General features: G+C 44.0%; 1 protein-coding gene across 8 annotated transcripts in view; it reads right to left on the bottom strand.

The window, feature by feature from the left end:
- kifc3 (kinesin family member C3) overlaps nt 1-19,881 on the bottom strand; it is a 73,149-nt gene that overhangs the window by 29,498 nt on the left and 23,770 nt on the right. For all 8 annotated transcript variants that reach the window (XM_072518511.1, XM_072518518.1, XM_072518515.1 and 5 more), the window contains 4 exons: nt 8,336-8,493; nt 7,562-7,627; nt 7,311-7,451; nt 2,845-3,036 (listed from right to left, as the gene is read on the bottom strand). In XM_072518511.1, coding sequence (XP_072374612.1) covers nt 2,845-3,036; nt 7,311-7,451; nt 7,562-7,627; nt 8,336-8,434 — 498 coding nt within the window. In that variant the 5' untranslated portion in view covers nt 8,435-8,493. The remainder of the gene's footprint in view (nt 1-2,844; nt 3,037-7,310; nt 7,452-7,561; nt 7,628-8,335; nt 8,494-19,881) is intronic.

Genomic DNA, 19,881 nt, shown 5'->3' with positions numbered 1-19,881 from the left:
CCTATCAGTGACTTTTTCGCCTTACTATTCCTGATTTCCACCCAAATGGATTCAACCTTATCCTCCATAGCACCGATGTCATCCCTTACTGTTGCCCGGATGTCATCCTTAAATAACAGAGCTACACCACCTCCCTTTCCATCCACTTGGTCCTTCCAAAAAGTTTGATACCCTCGGATATTTAACTCCCAGTCGTGACCATCCTTTAACCATGTTTCAGTAATGGCCACTAAATCATAGTCATTCACGATGATTTGCGCCATCAACTCATTTACCTTATTCCGAATACTACGAGCATTCAGGTAAAGTACACTTATGTTGGCTTTTTTACCACTGTTCTGAATCTTAACACCTCGATCAGTAACCTCGCCTAAGTTATATTTCCTCTTAACCTTTCTCCTAATTTTCCTTGTTGTTGAACCCATATCTTCATGTAACAACCTGCCGCGTCGCTTACCATTAATGTTTTCACTTCCCGTTTTATTTCTTTTAGTATTCCTGGTCCTATTCACTGAGCTCCCCTCAGTCACTGTACCTTGTACTGTCGCCCTTTTTGATTTTTGACTATGGCTTCTCTGCCTTACACTTTCCCCCTTACTGCCTTTTATTTCTGTCCCTGTTTTACTACCTTCCAACTGCACAATATGCAAAATGCATATCTCTGCATCCAGCCAGTCAACACAGACATGGAAGCCTAGAGCAGAGTACAGAGCATCGCCAATCTCTGGGTAGGCAGGGGATTTCAGCCACAAATGGATCATGTACATTATTGAAATTGTGAAGATGTAAAATTAATGCCTCCCGAGGCCCTCCTTACGTGACAGGATAAAAATAACAGCAGCTGAGATTAATGGGAGGGGGCAAAGAGAGGAGTGTGATGGAAGATGAAACATCCTCATGGATGTGTCACTAGCTCACAGTCATATGCTACAGGTCAGAGCTTGACCCAATCACATTGTGATCATATCAACATGTCGCAACAAGAGGTATTAGAAGGCTGGCAACTTATTGAAAGACTTGAGTTTAATTGGTGAGAGGTTGGTGTGGTGGTAGGGAAAGTTGCTGAGGCAGAGGCAATAAAGTAATATTGGATAGAGCTACGCCTTCATGAGCAATAACAATTAAATAAAGAAAAAATAATCAATAGAACAAAAGCCTTAGGGTTTGTGAGGCAAAATGTTATGTTGAGAGTCAGACACCCCCCAAGAGTCATGTTTAGACAAAGCCAGACACCGTTCTCTGCTTCCTCCCATTTCCCCTTATTGAAAGGCCCTTTGACAGAGCTCATGCCGACAGAAGGTGGTACAAACCCTAGAACATAAGAGAAGCCTCAGTGTCCACCAGGGTGGTGGAAAACCCAGGGGTACAGACATCCTGGAGGCATGTTTGCTGCTCAGTGGTAGAACCACGTCTGGAGTCAGAGGTTTGTGGGTTCAAGTCCCACTGTACAGACTTGAACAGGCCGACACTCCAGTGTAAGCACTAGGGGAGTGCTGCATTCTCAGAGGTACAGAAGAGAAGTTACATTGAGGGCCTATATGCCAACACAGATGAACATATAATATCCCATGGCACTATTTTAGGGAGGAACAGTGGAGTTTTCTCTGGTGACTGATAGAGTATTTATCCTTTCATCACTAAAACTGGTTATCTTGTCATTGACAAATGGGCTGCTTTGCTTCCTACATTAAAACAGTTCAATAGAACAAAATGCAATAAATTTCTTTGGGATGCCCTGACGTTAATGGCTTTATTCAAATGCAACTTCATTATATTTTAATCTCTTTCTAGAAAATCTGGGTATAATCCCAGTTTTAGAAACACTTACTCCTGTTTCTGATTGAAAGTTGCACAATGCGATATGCACAAAGACAATAATGTCATCAAAACACATCCATAAACCAAACTCCCTCTTTGCCAGTTCCAAACACTTGGTGCGAAGTTCAAATGCCACCATGAGTTCAATGCTATAGATATTAAAATGCCATCCTTGCATGCATATAAGGGACTCTGACCCACAGTCACTTCCCTTAACACCAACAGGACCCAGCCTGAAGAAGGTGACTTGCAGGAAATGTGTGAGCCCAGGTGGCGATAAATGAAGTTATCGACACTGTCCTTATCCCAGCCTCCAGTCCACAGGCAGTATGTGCGAAGCTTACCCAAACCTGCATTAACACTGAATTAATGGGCAGCATTGCCACAGCCAGCTGAGTTTCATGTCCCTTCAGCCAGTGTGGGTGCTGCTGTGGATCCGATGCGGGGGGTGTTCGCCCTAGAGTTGTGGTGTTAACAAATCCAGTCTTTTAAAAATGAAAAAGAAATACAGAGCCAAGTGTGAAGCAGAAATCAGAATCTCCCATGGATATAAAGTCCCGAGAGAAGCAAACACATGCATCACAAAATTAATTTCCGGATCTTCTTTTTTATTTTAAAAAATAAATTTAGAGTACCCAATTCATTTTTTCCAATTAAGAGGCAATTTAGCGTGTCCAATCCACCTACTCTGCACATCTTTGGGTTGTGGGGGCGAAACCCACGCAAACACGGGGAGAATGTGCAAACTCCACACGGACAGTGACCCAGAGCCGGGATCGAACCTGGGACCTCGGCGCTGTGAGGCTGCAGGGCTAAGCCACTGCGCCACCATGCTGCCCTTAATTTCCAGATCTTAACACGCACATATTCAATGTTGCTTCAGCTAATGTTTTGTGTACCTTAAAATATTAGAGGCTAACAATCTCCAACCCAACCTCTTCCATATCCATAACATAAAGTTTGATGCTCTAACCCAATGGCTCCACTTCCTTGAGGAGCTTGTTTTGGAAGCACAATTACTTTTACCTTAACTGATGATGTGGGCTGCTTGGCCAGGGCTAGATGGCAATCCCTAATCCGTTTATTCAGCCTCTCCTCCCTTTCAGTCTTATCCTGAAGGACATCTTGGAGATGCTGCTGCAGTTTGGCCAGGAGCTGTGTCTTCTCTCCCAGTTCCAGCTGTAGGTCAGTTGTTTGCTCTCGCAACTGTGCATTTTCCTGCAACAGGGATTAGAACACAGAATGTGTTTGAACTCTTAACACCAAAAGAAAAACCTGCCACACGTTCCTCAGAAACGTTAAGCTTTCTTCCTCCTCCATTTGCCATTGGGATTGTGACACATTTCTATATTTTCTGATTTTAGATACGTTTACAATGAATCCACTGATACCAACAGTGAAAACAGGTGCCAACAACAACCCAGAAAGGTCAGATGTGTTAGTAGCAATAGGTTGAAGTACAGTCGCTTCATTGTTAACACAGAGTATGGGGAAATGCTCATCATATTTTACTTGGGTCCAACTGCCAAGACTAGGATCAATGATCTACTGGTTGCAGCCTCCAATACATCTGATCCTCATCTCTGCTTTCATTGCATCTTTGTAAATCTTTAGCTCAGAGGCCGGTGGATATTCATTTGAGTGCATTCAAGACAGAGATTGATTTGGGCAGTAAGGTCCTCAAGGGGAAGAAAGTGGAGTTAAGGTAAAAGTTCGGCCGTGATCTTATTAAACGGTGGAGCAGGCTCGAGGAGCCAAATGGCCTACTCCAGCTCCTATTTTATATATTCCGGTGTGTGAGGTTCCACGCTGATCAAGCTTTCCATTACCGATACCAGCCAAGCCTTTCCCCTTGTTCCAATATAAACAGTCAAACTACTCCTTCAGCCTCCCTGCTAGTGAAGATCGACAAGCAAAGCTCCACTCAAGAACACTACACCGATAGATCTGTTGGTTTGTTAACACCAATCGCAAAAGTCCCCAAGTTTGATTTATAGTTTATAGTGAGGCAGGTGATACGACTAGCTTCCACAACCAGACTTTGGTTGGATGAGAAACAAAAATTGCCCGTGTTCCTGCTCATCAGCAACCCCTGCCAGTGAATGCAAGTATACAGCTAGTAGGTGATAGCAGAATCAGATACCACTTTGCATCTCTAGACCCACACAAGAGCACATAGGCGCCAATGAACGGTAGCCCAGTGAGAAATAAACAATGGCAGGAGACAAAATGGGGCTGTTTAGCACAGGGCTAAATCGCTGGCTTTGAAAGCAGACCAAGGCAGGCCAGCAGCACGGTTCAATTCCCGTAACAGCCTCCCCGAACAGGCGCCGGAATGTGGCGACCAGGGGCTTTTCACAGTAACTTCATTTGAAGCCTACTTGTGACAATAAGCAATTTTCATTTCATTTTCATTTTTCAAATGCTTTCCTTCAGATTTCCCCTCCTTGGGTCTGTAAACAGAAACTCTGCTGCTGATCTCATTCTGAATTCAGCAATCAGGTGCTTGGCAGAACTGAACAGTGATAGAGGCTACGGATCAGGACATGATCAGTGTTCAACGATCCTGGGAAGTGAACCAATGTTCTTGAACATAAGACACAAGAGGTGGATTAGACTATGCTCGCAGTGAGGTAGCCATGCAATTTGTAAATTAGACATGTTCTGAGAATCTGCACAATTCACCCTCCGATTCTCCTCAAGCCTCATCCATGTACTTTCAACATTCCTAATCCTTTAACACAAACTCACTTATGGCCCCAAAACTAACAATGATGCTGTAGCTGTTCATAGCCTCTCCTGCTTGTTCCAAATAGTTCAGCAGAATATCAATTTCATTAAAAATTGAAAAATAACATTAAACAACAAAGATTACTCTCAACTTAACATTGGACATTATTCAAATCTTATGGGGACACCATTGTCCAAGCTCCCTGCTAAGATTAGACCATCCTGGCTTCTACACATTTTGTTGTTCTGTCATCACTGATAGGTTGGTTGTTCTACAATTCCTACCTTAATATTACTGCAGGAGCCACATAGACCGAGGCGAGACAATAAGATAGGCCACTATCATATTGTAGAATTGAAAAACAGTGTTGCACCACCCTGGGCGAGTGCATAGTCAATTCGAGCCCCACAGGCCCCAGAGTCCCAACACAAGTCTATTAACCAATAATTTGTATATAGCTGGAGATCTTTGACCCTTGACTGCTCCAATGACTTACAAGCACCAGATTTGTAAGTGAAACACAAAAGAACTGTAAATTTGTAACATCAATAGAGATGAGATATGCAATGATCATAGAGTATCGGCCAGCTAATCTATTACCCCCTGCCCCTTTTACTGTCACACCGCAACCTAAACACACACAAGAGAAAGGGATAAAATGATAGGGATAGAAATGGAAAGAGAGATAGATGAGTGTCCTTGTTGCTGATATCAAAGTCATTGTAGCAGACTATCTCCCAGGGCGCAGAGTGTTGAAACCACAAGTTAGTTTGGATCTTCTAGCATGTGTATTCAATCAGAACTCGCAGGCTGTAAGAAATTCTCTAGGAAATCACTTTCACTTTTATTAACCCGCGCTTTAAACCAAAAGAACAGCTCCAGACCTGTGTAATTCTCATTTGTTGCCAGCTTTCCCAGAATATCTAACAGCCTTTCCATGATAAGAAGAGTTTCTCATTTGAGATTTTTTTTTAAGGGGTTTTTAAACCACTGGCCTGCCTGTAGCAGATGCTGAACTGAACAACATTACAGGTGAATCTGACTATAGAAAAAGATTTACCTCCTTTCAGGGAGAGAGAAAATTCAAAAACCTTCTTCAGCTCTGTCCAAAACGAAACTAACTTGGAAAAGACCAGTCTCAGAGAAAAATAACTTTCCAGAGCAGACACCACCAATCAACATCGAGAGTCAGATAAGACCTGGGAAAATAAAACGGCTTATTGGCTGCCAGTTAAGTCGGTCAAAAGGTGTCATCAATAAGGACAGACCAAGCTGCACATCCCACCGGGGGTTTCCTGAGGCTAGACTAAATATCGTATCTGGCCAGGGGTTTCTTTGTCTTTAAAATTAAAGGTGAAATCCATCTTAAAGGTATAGGTTCCAGTGATTCTCCAGACACAAAAGTTATAAAAGCCAAAATAACTGAAAATAAAGGGAACACACAGGAGAAACCAGGTTTAAACAGGGAGATCCTTACAACAGAAGTCATGATAAATCTGCATCAAGCCTTGGTTCGACCAAGTTCTGTTACCATATTATAAAAAGGACATCTGGAGAGGGTGCAGAGATGATTTACAAGAATGATAACAGAAATACATGGGCATACAGATCAGGGAAGGATTAACATGCTGTGTCTCTCTTTGGCTAAGGGGTGACCTAATAGGAGGTCTTTAAAATTAAGAAAACTGAATGCAGAGTGTTACCACGTGTGGGGAAGAGCATAACTTGAGGCCATCGGATAGTCATAAGGAAATCCATTGGGGAATTCAGAAGAAACTGCTGTACCCAAAGGGTGGCAAGAATGTGGAACTCACTGCGACTGTGTAGATGCATTAATGGAAAGTTAGAGATAAGCAAATGAGGGTGAAAGGAACAGAAGGTCACGATGATAGCTTTTGATGAGGAAAGGAAGGAGATTTGAGTGTAGCATAAACACGAGCATGGACTAAATGGCCAGTTTTTGTGCTGTATATTGTATCCAGTTTTCCTTTTAAGGCAATATCTGGGCGTCACCTGCAACTGGAGAATAAATAAAGGAACCCAGAATATTTCTCCACTAGATTTGTATGATGTACACTGCAAGAGAGCAGGGCGAGTGTATCTGTCCTCACTATTCCCTTCTTAACTTTTCTTACAGTATTGGCAAAGTACCTTTACCACATGGGCTCAAGCAGCTGAAGGCAGTTCCTCACTACCACAAGTGAAGCTACAGATGGCGAATAGATGTCAGCTTTTCCAGCAACATTCACGTCTTGACAATGAATATAACATAATTGCGTCCATTACACTCAACATATTCCAAGTGATCAAATTTAAAAAGGGCTCTGTGCCCTGTACCCAACAGGTTCACAGGAGATATAGCAGTACCCAGCTTGGTGTTCACCATGTAAACTGGAGGTCAGCTGTGGTTCACTGATGGCATCCATGTTTCTATCCCTGTATCAGAAATGTGGTCTTTAAAATAAGATGGTAAGTCAAGAATCAGTCTGCCCTCTCAGTAAAACATTCTATGGCACTATTCAAAGTACAGGGGGATCCCTCCCCAGGGTCTCAGACAATGTTTATCCCTCACCCAGCATCACTCAAGAAAATAAATCAGCCCATTATCAGATTCTGGCCTTTTTGCAGGTTTGTGCGGTGCACAAATTGACTGCCTCATTTCCTATAGCAATGCCCGCACTTCAAAATAACTCAACTGTGAAGCAATTTTGGGCACGCTGGGATAATGAAAGGCGCTTTATAAATTCAGGATTGCTCTTACCTTGCTGTGCTGGCAGCCAGTGCACCCAGACAGAGAGAGCCGGAGCTGCTGCAGCTGAAGCTGGCAGCCATTTAATTCTTGCTTCAGTCGATCATTCTCCAAGACCAGTATTTCTAAATGTTTTTCCAGGTCGGTTGTGCCCTGCCATAGAGACAGACAGACAATGAGTTTCTATTACCAATGGGTAGGCAAGCTCAGGAATACGAGATTGTAACAAGTGTCTGCTCATGGTAACAAGACAGGAGTCTCACCAGCTCAGAGCACAGCCTGTTCAGTTCCTGCGCCTGGTCAGACAGTTTCGGTTCCACCCCCTCGAGCTGTGGGCACAACACCAAGGTTAGATGCACATACCCATCACAACGGTTCATGTATTGCCTGCTACTTACAAGAGGCAAAGTGATGGATAACATTGGTTCAGTGAGAACTACAGGCAGCTCTGTACTGGGGACCTGAACAGAGTCGCCGACTTCTAGACAGCACCGCTTGGCATTGACACACCCAACCATGAGCAAGATTGCAATCTGAACATACTCTAAAGCCGAAAGCCATCCCTGCAGAATGTGCAGGGTTACTAGCTGAAATCCTCATGTCATTAATACTAGACAGCATGGCAATGACGGAGCAGATTAAACCTCCTCGCTTTTGGCCCAGTCTGAATTCTCCAATCCTGTGCTCTATTGCACCTCTCTCACCTTCAGCACACAGGGTCAGAATCTCACAGGGACTGCAATGTGGCACAGTGGTTAGCACTGCTGTCTCACAACACCAAAGACCCGGATTCAATTCTGACCTTGGGTGACTGTCTGTGTGGAGTTTGCACATTCTCCCTGTGTCTGCATGGATTTCGTCTAGGTGCTCCAGTTTTCTCCCACTGTCCAAAGATGTGCGGTTATGTGGATTGGACTTGATAAATTACCCCTTAGTGTCCAAAGAGGATGGGATAGGGCAGGAAGTGGGCTTAGGTAATGTGCTCTTTCATAGGCTGTATGGCCTCCTTCTGCACTATTGGGAGTCTATGAGAATACCTGAGATTGCAAAGTGCTGCCCAGTGCCTGCCGTTGGGGCTCAGTCGTGTTCAGCTCCTCTGGTAGCCTCACGTTGTCTTGCTGCAGGCAGCTGATCATCTCGATGAGTTTTGCAATGACTTGGAGTGATTTCCCACAGAACAGCAGAACCTTCCCACCTGGAAGCAGAAAGGGACCGTCAGGATTCCACATAATGGGATCGACAAAGCAGAAAAGGTTGGAAATACTGAAAAGGTGAATAAGCATCTGCAGAACGAACTAGAGTCACCGCTTTGGGTACTAAACCTTTCTACGAACGAGAGGATACTAAAATTAAAGTGTTTGTGGTCTTGGGTGTTCAGAAGCCACACAATCTGTCCTGTAAAGAAACTGAATTATTATGGTAACCACCCCAAATCCTCCAGATAGAATCACCCCGAAAGTGGGGTAGCGGTCTGAACTAGGTCTCCAAAATAGAACCACAATGAGAATCAGGTGACTCTGCATTAGATGATCAGACTGTGGAAAGTAACTAGTTTATAAATAGAGGTTTACCACAACCATATCACAGAAGAACCTCCATCACTAACCTAGTCTGTTCCTGGTTTTAATCCTGGGAAAACTCCTTGCTTAGGTGATAGTATCCCTATATCGCTGTCGTGGGTACACAAGGATTTTCATGTGAGTACCCTTCAGATCTCTTGCAATGAAACCACAGCCCTTGGACCAAGTGGGTGATGTAAACATAAAGCACAGCCCGTTGCTGCCAACACAATCTCAAAACCAAAGCAGCATTGTTGGTCGGGCTGTTTTCAAATGGATTGAAGGTCAGAAACCAAAATCAACATCCAAAATACAGCTGCAAACCTGTGAAATACTTTCATCATTAAATTGTAGCACTTGTAGAGCATTGTGCATTCAAACCCCCAAGGCTCTTTGATTGTCCACACCCTTCAAGAGTATACTCCCATTCCATGATTTTCCTGCCAAAAGACATTACCTCACGTTTAATCAACATGAAATTGCTTCTTCCACCCACCTTCTTGACATCTTTTACAACCCTTCGCACGATTTGTTAAACCACTTATCTCTGCTTTGTCAGCAAATTGCTAAAATCTTCCCCAATCTAAATCATAGTGGGCCCAGCCCTAATCCACCGAGTTCCAGCCTTTTCCAATCAAAGAAACAAAAAACAGAAAATACTGGACATACTCAAGCAGATCTGGCAGCGCCTGTGAAGAAAGAAATGGAGTTAATTTTTCAGGTCAATGACCTTTTGTCAGAACAGGTCCAATTCCCAGCCACCTTGGGCGGTATTCTCCCCCCACCCCGCCAGGTGGGAGAATCGCCGGGGCACCGCGCGAAATGCCCCACCCCCCCGGACGCGATCCTCCCACCCCCCCGAAACCAGCGCCGCGTGAATCGCGCTGGGCCGCTCGGAGAATCGGCGCAAACGGCGAGCGGTGATTCTCCGGCCCGGATGGGCTGAACGGCCACATGTAAACGGCCTGGTCCCGCCGGCGCCGTCCATACCTGGTCGCTGCTGGCAGGTACTCGTCGCAAAGTCTTGGGGGGCGGTCTGTGGGGGGGGGGGGCGCTCCGGAATGGCCTGGTACGCGATCGGGACCAACCGATCGGCGGGCCGGCCTCTCTGTCGGCGGGCCTCCTTTCTTCCGCTGGCGAGCCTGGATCCATCCGCCATGTTTGTGCGGGGCGGCCTGGGGGAGGACGGCCACCGTGCATGCTCTAGTTGCCGCCGGCCCAATTGCGCGTGCGGGGACCCGCGTCTTTTACGCGGCGCCGGGTCTCTGACGCCACGCCCCCGTAAATCGCGCGGCGCCTCTGCTAGCCCCACGGAGGGGGGAGAATAGGGCTCTGGGAACGGGCGCCGACGCCGGAGTAAAACACTCCGGTTTTTACTCCGGCGTCGGCACTTAGACTCCCGTTGGAAGAATCCCGCCCATCATATTTCACTTTTAGATTACTATTTGCACAAATTCTATTCCTGGCCATTTCGCTAATTTTCTACTTGTGCTGCTAGATCGCCTTGGATTCTTTTTGTTTTGAACAAGCCTAGTGAGACACTTCGGCGAACATTTTAAAATCCACATACCTGATGTCTAATTTATTCACTTCATCTGTCTAAATCATTTCCCTCTTCAAATAATACTCAAAAAATTGCCAAATACAACTTGCCTTTAACAAATTCACAATGGTGGTCTTTCATTAACCCAAACATTGCTCAATGCTCAAGTTTATCTCAAACTCTGGAGTCTAAACAGTTTTGCCCATAGTTGACATTTGATGAACTAGTCCCTCGCTACCCAATATATCCATAACACCCTTGTTTAAAAGGGAGGTAACTTGGGTTGCTCTCTAGACTCTACACAATTTCCACATTTCAGGAGAATTTTTTTTAAATGTGCTGTGTCTCGCTTATCTCCTCTGACTTCTTTCAACAGTCTAATGTGCAGCCATCAGGGCTCAGTATTGTTTCCATTAAGCCACAAGACTTGGGAGCAGAAGTAGGCCACTCGGCCCATTGAGTCCGTTCCACCGCCATTCAATGAGGTCACAACTGATCTGATGTTATAATCCTCCACTCCACAATCCTGCCTTATCCCCAGAACCCTTGTTATGGGCCTGGGTTTAGAAAACTCCAAAGTATATCATGGAGTTCACCTGACCTACAACTGTTTATTGATTTTGGTTCCGATCAGCACAAGGGCCCACCTTTCCATTGAATGATGGAATGCAGGTTCAGAATTGGCATCCCACACCACTGACTGTGGAATTGCCCAAGGAAAGGAAGGGAAGGGAAACCCAAAGAGATAGTTCCTTCCTTCCAACTTGTTTCAGAGTGACCCTGGCAGTATCCTAGGAACCAAATAATCATCCTCTTCTGATCTTAAACCTGTATCTTAATTTGTACAAAGTCCCATTGCCCCCTCAGCTGCTCACTGACCAACATTGGCCTACAATCTTTTACCGTTTCCTTTATAACTTGTATCCTCACATTCAAATCCGTCCAGGGTCTTTTCCAACTCTATAACCTCCCCTGGCCCTACAACTCATCATGAACTCAGCGTTCTTCTAACTTAGGCCACTCATCCAACACCCACTCACCACCCCATTTCAACTATGCTTTCAGCTCTGGAATTCCCTAAACCCACCCTCCTGTACCTCTCTTACCTTCTTTGAATGTTCTGTAAAGCTGACTTTTGATTAAAACCTTTTGTCCACTTGTCCAAATACAGGTAAAGTGTCTCATAGTCTGCAACGTCGGGAAGGAGGCCATGCCGGATTTCAAATCTTGCCAGATTACGTATGGGCCATGGGCGGTTCAGGTCAAGCAGAGTCAGGTGGGGTCAAGGGTGGCTTGGCGAGCAAGAATAGACTGGCGCACAACCGGTGAAGGGGTCAACTTGTCAGATGCCTCACTGCACAATGCAGCTCCTAGCCAACTTGTCCAGATAAGTTATGGTTTTTATTTTACCCAATTCAAATTGATGCATGGCGCATTCTAAAAATGCCTCTTTTTGAGACACCGCCAGTTTTTGGTCAGCCGGATTTGAGACACTGTACCGTTTCTGTTCACGTAGTTCAACATAAAATTTGTCCTGTGTAGTACCTTGGGAAATTGTACTAAATTAAATGCACTGTATAATTACACAGAATGTATGCGATTGTTCATGTTGACAGACTGGGGACAACTAATGGAGGAAGCATGAATTGCATCCCAACAAAAAAAATTGACACCAATAGCTATGACTTGTTCAGTGACCCTGGAATGGGACAGCTCCAATCCCACTCACCCTGCCTCAACATTTCAATTTTGTTTCGACACGAGTTTCACTGGCAGAAGACACTTTGTATTTAAACCTTCCAACTGTATCTAAGTTTTCCACTTCGCCTGCGAACAGAGACAGCAAACTCCACTAGAATACAAGAACCAATTAACACCACGTCATAGAAAGAAGCCCTTAGATCTGTGCTTGGGCACTGCCGTACCTCAGCCAAGTATTGTGTGAACATTTGGGAACGTTATTTAACAATGGGAGCGGAGTGTGTTATACCACAGCCAGGTCTAGTCCCACCCAGACCATGTCCACACATACTTCCTTCCTTTTATGCATTTGGGTGGAGAAAGGGGAGAGATGGTGTCCATTGCTTGAGGTGTGTGTGTGGGGGGGGGGGGGGGGGGGGGGGTTGCCTCCCCAAGCAATGGACGCCTAATCTTCTCTTTCTCCACCCAAATTGGGGGTTGGAGGCAGGGGGGGGGCGGATTTGTGCTTTCCTTTTCTGATTTCTAGGCAAACAGTAAATTAAAACATACCCCTCACTCTGTAAAGAAATTATAGAAGAAATATTATGCAGTAAATCTATAATTTTCCCGTGTTGAATTTCCCCCTCCAGGCACATCAAACAATTGAATTTATTGAAATAAAATGTTGAAAGTGATACATTTGCAGGAGTTAAGGTGACAAGACCTGGAAACGTCATTTGACACTGGATAACAATAAAGTAAACATCATAAATACAAATCGAGGAGACCGCCATCCTCACTGGGAAATCTCTCACTATTACATATAGTTTCACATACACTCCCCTGGCGAGAAAACATTGGGAGAATGCTTCAGACCAAATACCTGACAAGCAATGAAACCACAACACCACAAACACGCACCCAAAGAGCTGACAAGGCATTCAATAAGAACATGAAGCAATAAGAAGGATTAGTCAAAACAAGGTTTGTTTCTACAGGCCACATAACTTGTACAGTCTCACAATTTTAATCTTAATCTTGCCTCAAATCAGCACTACATTTACAACAGGTAAACGGAGAAACTCCAAATCTGTTCTCACATTTAACAATTAATCAAAAAAGGAAAATATTAGCAGGAAATTCCAATGCACTTCAGTCTCAGCTGCAGCAGACAGTGTGTCAGATGCAGATAGCAGCCTGCCACTGAACCGCAAACCATTCCAGCAGCCCGCTCAATGAATCAAAACTTCCTCCATGGGAGGACTAAGGAAATCAAAGAGAAACTAACTACCATGAAAGAGGGGGCATGTAGAGAGAAATGAGAGTTCATAGTGGCGAGAAAAGTGAAGAAGTTAGATCACAAAACACATCCATCCCAGACATGCCAAGTTACATTCAAATTTCTTGCCAATGTTAGAATGCATACCTAGAACTCAACATATTCCCTTCATTAAGAATGAAAATTAAAGTTTCAATTCATTCAACCATCAGGCAGTGCATGTTTAAAATAGTACAATTGGGAGCTTTTGAATTTTTAATGTGCGTCAACTTACGCCATAAAAATGCATGAAAAGCTGATAGAGGTTTCTTGAGGATAAACCTTAAAAATAACAGATTGTTATAAAATACTGCTTTTCTGCAACACCTGAATATAAGGTTGTAATTGGAAGAGACCTGATGAACAAGCTCAGTAAATTGGTCTATGAAGCTGTGAGCTGAGGGGCAAGACCAGCTTTAGAGATGACAATGTGTTTAGATGGAGAGGTGTCGATAGCCGTCGGGTAGGGTTCCAAGCAGCCCCCTTCAAAAGAAAGTAACCAAAATTCCTGTATTGGGATTGGTACTAGTATCAATAGTAAGAGAAAAGTCTGTCCCACTATATCCTCAATATTTTACCAACACCGTGTCATTTTCTTTTATCCCTCACCCTCCTTCACTTTTGTTTCTATCTCTTTCTCACCACTATGAACTCATTTGTCTCTACATGCCCCCTCTTTCATGGTAGTTAGTTTCTCTCTGTCCTCCACTATGATTTCCTTATACCCCCTCTTTTTTCCTCTGCACCAATTCGCTCTCTATCCCTTCTTTCATTTGTGTTTACACTATTGTTTCAGCCTTTACTCTGTGGCTAATTTGGGAAAAGTGGGAGCATTACTGTTGGGACGGCTTTCACCCAAATCATGCTGAAACCCGTGTTCTGACCAGTTATATAACTAGGGCAGTAGAGGGGGCTTTAACTAAATTGGGGGAGGGGGAATCAAGTGAGGACATATACAATAATGATGCAAGAGAAGAACGCAAGGTGACAAAAATGATTATAATAATCAGAACGCAGCAGGAGGGATAAAGCGCTCAAACCTCGCAGTGTGACAACAGACAAGGATAAAGGTTGCACAGAGAGTAAAAAGATAGAACCAAAAGCTCTGTATCAACGTGCATGATATTTATAACAAAACTGATAAATTGTCAGCTTAAATAGAAATAAATGATGTATGATCTGATATAGCCAATTCAGAGCCATGTCTGCAAGGTGACCATGGTTGGGACCTGAACATTCAACAGGAACTTGACATTTCAGAAGGACAAGAAGCTACGAAAAAGGTGGAAATAGCAATGGTACGAAATCACTTGTGGGAGCATAGAATCATAGTATCCCCGCAGAATGAGGCCATTCAGCCCATTGAGTCTGCACTGACCCTCCAAATGAGCATTCTACCTGGGCCCACTCCCCACCCTTTCTACTCCACTCCAACTAACCTGCTTATCTTTGGACACCAAGAGGCAATTTAACTAACCAATCCACCTAACCTGTACACCTTTGGACTGTGGGAGGAAACCAAAGCATCTTGAGGAAACCCACGCAAACACTGGGAGAATGTGGAAACTCCACACAGACCATCAGCCAAGGTCGGAATTCAACCCGGGTCCTTAGGTACGGTGATAATCATGGATGATTTTATCTCCATATAGATTGGACAAGTCAGATTTGCAAAGCATGCAATTCCACAACAATTAGTGGTAGATCGGGAGATTGGACGAGAGATAAAAAACAGCAAAGAATGACTAAAAAAATGAGGGAGAAATTAGAGCATGAGGGAAAGCTAGCTCGAAATATACAAACAGGTAGGAAGGTGTGCTGTAGGTAGTTACTCTTTTCCTTTTGAAACAAAATGAGCGTTGATCCTCACGAGAGAGAGAATTTGAAAAATTAATCATGGGAAATAAGGAAATGGCTGATGAATTGAACAGATATTTTACATTTTTCTTCACTGCAGAAGACACAAATAACATCTGAACATCACAAAAATGATAGTAAATCAAGAGATGAAAGGCAAGGAGGAACTTACCATTACAATCACCTGGGAAAGAGTACTGAGAAAATTATTAGAACTAATGGCTGATAAGTCCCCAGGTCCTGATCAACATCATCCTCGGGTCTTAAAAACAGTGGCTGTTAAGATTGCAGAAGCATTACCATCCCGGCTTCCCCGGACAGACGCCGGAATGTGGCGATGAGGGGCTTTTCACAGTAACTTCATTGAAGCCTACTTGTGACAATAAGTGATTATTATTATTGATTTCAATTTTCCAAAATGCCCTAGTTTCTGCAAAAGCCCGATCAGATTGGAAAACATGAATGCAATTCCTCTATTCAGGAAAGGAGGGAGACAAAGCAGAAAACTATAGGCCAGTTAGCCCAACATCTGTCATAGGGAACATGCTAGAATCTACTAAGGAGGTTACAGCTTAATGCAGTCAGGAGAGTCACATGGTTTTATGAAAGGGAAATCATGTTGACTAATCTATTAGAGTTCTTTGAGAAGTAATAAGCAACACTGATAAATGGGCACTTGTAGATGTGGTGCACTTGGATTACCAAAGGGCCATTTAATTAGGTACCAAACAAAAGGTTACTACACAAGATAAGAGCTCATGGTGTTGGGGTAACATTTTAGTATGGATAAAGGATTGGTTCGCCAACAGGAAACATAGTAGGGATAAATGGGTCATTTTCAGGCTGGCAAGATGTAACTAGTGGAGTGCCATAGGGCTCAGTGCTGGGGCCTCAACTACTTACAATCTATATCAATGACTTGGATGTATGGTTCCTAAATTTGCCATTTATCTTATGAGGAAAGATTGGGTAGGTTGGGCCTATATCCACTGCAGTTTAGAAGAATGGTTGGTGATCTTAAACAAGGTCCTGAGGAGATTTGAGGGGGTGGATGGCGAGAGATTGTTTCCCCTTTTCGGAGGGTCTGGAACGAGGGAGTAACTGTTTAATAATAAGAGGTCACCCATTTAAGACAGAGGCGAGGAGAAATTGTGTGGCTCAGGCTGTCAGTCTACAGTATTCTCTTTCCCAGAGAGCACTGGATGCTGGGCTAATATCTCTTATGCCAAGTTGGACAAATTCTTGACTGGGAATCAAAGGGTATACGGCATAGACAGGATAGTAGAGGCCACAATCAGATGAGCCATGATCGTATCAAATGGTGAAGCAGGCTCAAGGGGCCTGTTCATAATTCGTATGCTCAGATGTATCGTATTATCTCTATTCCCTTCATTACGTTTCTTTATCGATCCTGATTCCTTTCACTTTTGTTTCTGCTTTTCTCCCTCTTTCATTCCCTTCACTTGTATTTTTTTTCTACACACCCTTCATTTGTTTCTCTCCCTCCTCCCTTCACTCATTTGTCCATGTGCTCCTTTACTTCTGCACCATTGTTCTCACATTGTTTGACCTCCCTCCCCTCTTTCCCGCACCTTCACTACTTCTGCTCACTTTAGTTCGGCCCCCTCTTTAGACTCGCCTTCATGTCCGTTTACACCTTTTCCCATCTACTCCATTTTTGTTCATCACTCTGCTCATTCCAATGTTCTGCGTCTCTTTCTTTGTCACAGATACCCACAGTTTCAGAATGAAATGGCACTGAGATGCTTCTGAAGTGGCTTTTTCAACCAGTATATTCAAAGGTACAGATCTGGACATGATCAGTGACAAATTGACCAAATAGAACAAGTAAACATCTCAGATGCTTTTCAATGGGGTTACAGATGGAGGAGACCAAGTAGGTTTCTTCTAACATTTTTGTTTTACCATCAATAAAATTATAGGCATTTCTACAAGAGAGCCGAAGTCGTCAAAGTCCACCGAACCACGAGGTTGATGCTTTGGTTTGTAGAGCAGATTCCTATCCAAATGGTCCAGAAATGGTATTTGAGCTATCTTCTCTCAGTGGTACCGGAGTGAAGGGGAGACGGGGCAATGGCCACGTATGGCACTACATTGGCAAAGGGAGGTGGGGAATCATTTGACTGTCAGGAGTCAGGCAAGGGACAAACGAGCTTTGTTTTTGTCACATGTTTCCAGCAGGAACAAGTTTAGGCTCAATATGGGGTCTGGCCTACTTTGAGGGCACGTGGAGCATGGGCCCTGTATTGGCACCTGGTGCCATCAAAGCATGCAGAACCTTCTGGAGAGCAATGGTACTCATCGAGCATTAATTGCCAGCTTCAGACTGAGTGCAAACCCACCCTGTGCTCAAGTCTAAACTGGTTCATAAGAAACTGTTGAGTCAGAGACAGTTGTCATGTGACACAGAGGCATTGCAGGAGATTGACACACCAACAGTCAATGGTTAACATGGGGTGGTCTTGTAGAAAGCATACTGTGCATGTAGTCTCCAAACTGCGTGAATTAGTGCCAGATTACCTGGCCTTAATCAGGTTCCAGCACTCAGCTAAGGTGTTAAAATAGGATTGATTTCAATAGCTGAAGAGGCCAATATGACAATTGCATCAGCTTTAACCTTAATGCAGAGCTACTGTATGATGGAACGTACTGATTGAAGGACACAAAGCTTCTCATGCGGCTGGTATGTTGTGGCACAAAGCACACACCAGCAAAGATACTGGATGAAATTAGTTTCTCACACTACAGAGCCTCAGTTTGGAAACAATCAATAAATTCACAATCAACCAGTTCCTCGAGCTGTTTCACACTTTACCGAACTGTGGCCTGGTTGCCCTCAGTTACCATGATACTGGGCTGCACACAAGAGACTTACACATATCCACCAGAAAAGGAAAGCAAGCAAAACACAACAGGCACTGGCAAGCAGGCTGGGGGTTAGGGGTGCATAAAGAACAAAGAACAGTACAGGAACAGGCCCTTTGGCCCTCCATGCCTGCGCCGATCATGATGCCTGTCTAAACTAAAACTTTCTGCACTTCCGGGTCCATATCTCTCTATTCCCATCCTATTCATGTATTTGTCAAGATGGCTCTTAAATGCCGCTATCGTATCTGCTTCCACCACCTCCCCCGGCAGCATGTTCCAGGCACTCACCACCCTCTGTGTAAGAAACTTGCCTCGCACATCTCCACTAAACTTTCCCCCTCGCACTTTAAACCTATGTCCCCTAGTAATTGACTTTTCCACCCTGGGAAAAAACATCTGACTATGCACTCTGTCCATGCCACTCAGGTAAACCTCTATCAGGTCAACCCTCAATCTCCATCATTCCAGTAAAAACAATTGGAATTTAACCAACCTCTCCTCAAAGCTAATACCCTCTAGACCAGGCAACATACTGGTAAACCTCTTCTGTACCCTCTCCAAAGCCTCCACATCCTTCTGGCAGTGTGGCAACCAGAATCACATGCAATATTCCAAATGTGGTTTAAGGTTCTGTACAGCTGCAGCATGACTTGCCAATTTTTATACTCAATGCCCTGACCGACGAAGGCAAGCATTCCGTATGCCTTCCTGACTACCATATCCACCTGCATCGCTGCTTTGTGATCTGTGGACTTGTACACCCAGGTCTCTCTGCCTGTCAATACTCTAAGCGTTCTGCCATTTACTGTATAATTCCCACCTGTATTAGATCTTCCAAAATGCATTACCTCACATTTGTCTGGATTAAACACATCTGCCATTTCTCCACCCAAATCTCCAACGTATCTGTATCTGCTGTATCCTCTAACACTATCCACAACTCCACCAATCTTTGTGTTGTCTGGAAACTTACTAATCAGACCAGCTTCATTTTTCTCCAAATCATTCATATATACTACGAACAACAAACGTTCCAGCACTGATCCCTGAAGAACACTAGTTACAGCCTTCCATTCAGAAAAGCACCCTCCCACCCTTACCCTCTGTCTTCTCTGACTGAACCAGATCTGTATCCATCTTGCCAGCTCACCTATGATCCCATGAAACTTCACCTTTTGTACCAGTCTGCCATGAGGGACCTTGACAAAGGCTTTACTGAAATCCATGTAGACAACATCCATTGCCGTTCCTTCATTAATCATCTTTGTCACTTCCTCAACTCGATCAAGTTAATGAGACATGACTTCCCTTTCACAAAACCATGCTGCCTATTGCTAATAAGTCCATTTGTTTCCAAACGTGAGTAAATCGTGTCCCTAAGAATCCTTTCCAATAATTTCCCTACCACTGACATAAGGCTCACCGATCTAATTTCCTGGATTATCTCTGCTACCCTTCTTAAACAAAAGAACATTGGCTATTCTCCCGTCCTCTCGCATGTAGCCAATGAGGATACAAAGATTTCAGCCAAGGCCTCAGCAATTTCCTCCCTTGTCTCCCTCAGTATTCTGGGGTAGATCTCATCAGGCCCTGGCGACTTATCTAACTTAATGCGTTTTTAATATGTCCAACACCACCACCCTTTTGATATTGACATGATCCAGAATATCTACACACTCTTCCGAGACTCATCATCCACCAATCTTCTTTGGTGAATATTGATGCAAAGTACTCATT

Source organism: Scyliorhinus torazame, chromosome 10 (genome assembly GCF_047496885.1).
Source record: "Scyliorhinus torazame isolate Kashiwa2021f chromosome 10, sScyTor2.1, whole genome shotgun sequence".
Classification (NCBI taxonomy): domain Eukaryota; kingdom Metazoa; phylum Chordata; class Chondrichthyes; order Carcharhiniformes; family Scyliorhinidae; genus Scyliorhinus; species Scyliorhinus torazame.
This window is presented reverse-complemented; position numbering and strand designations above follow the sequence as displayed.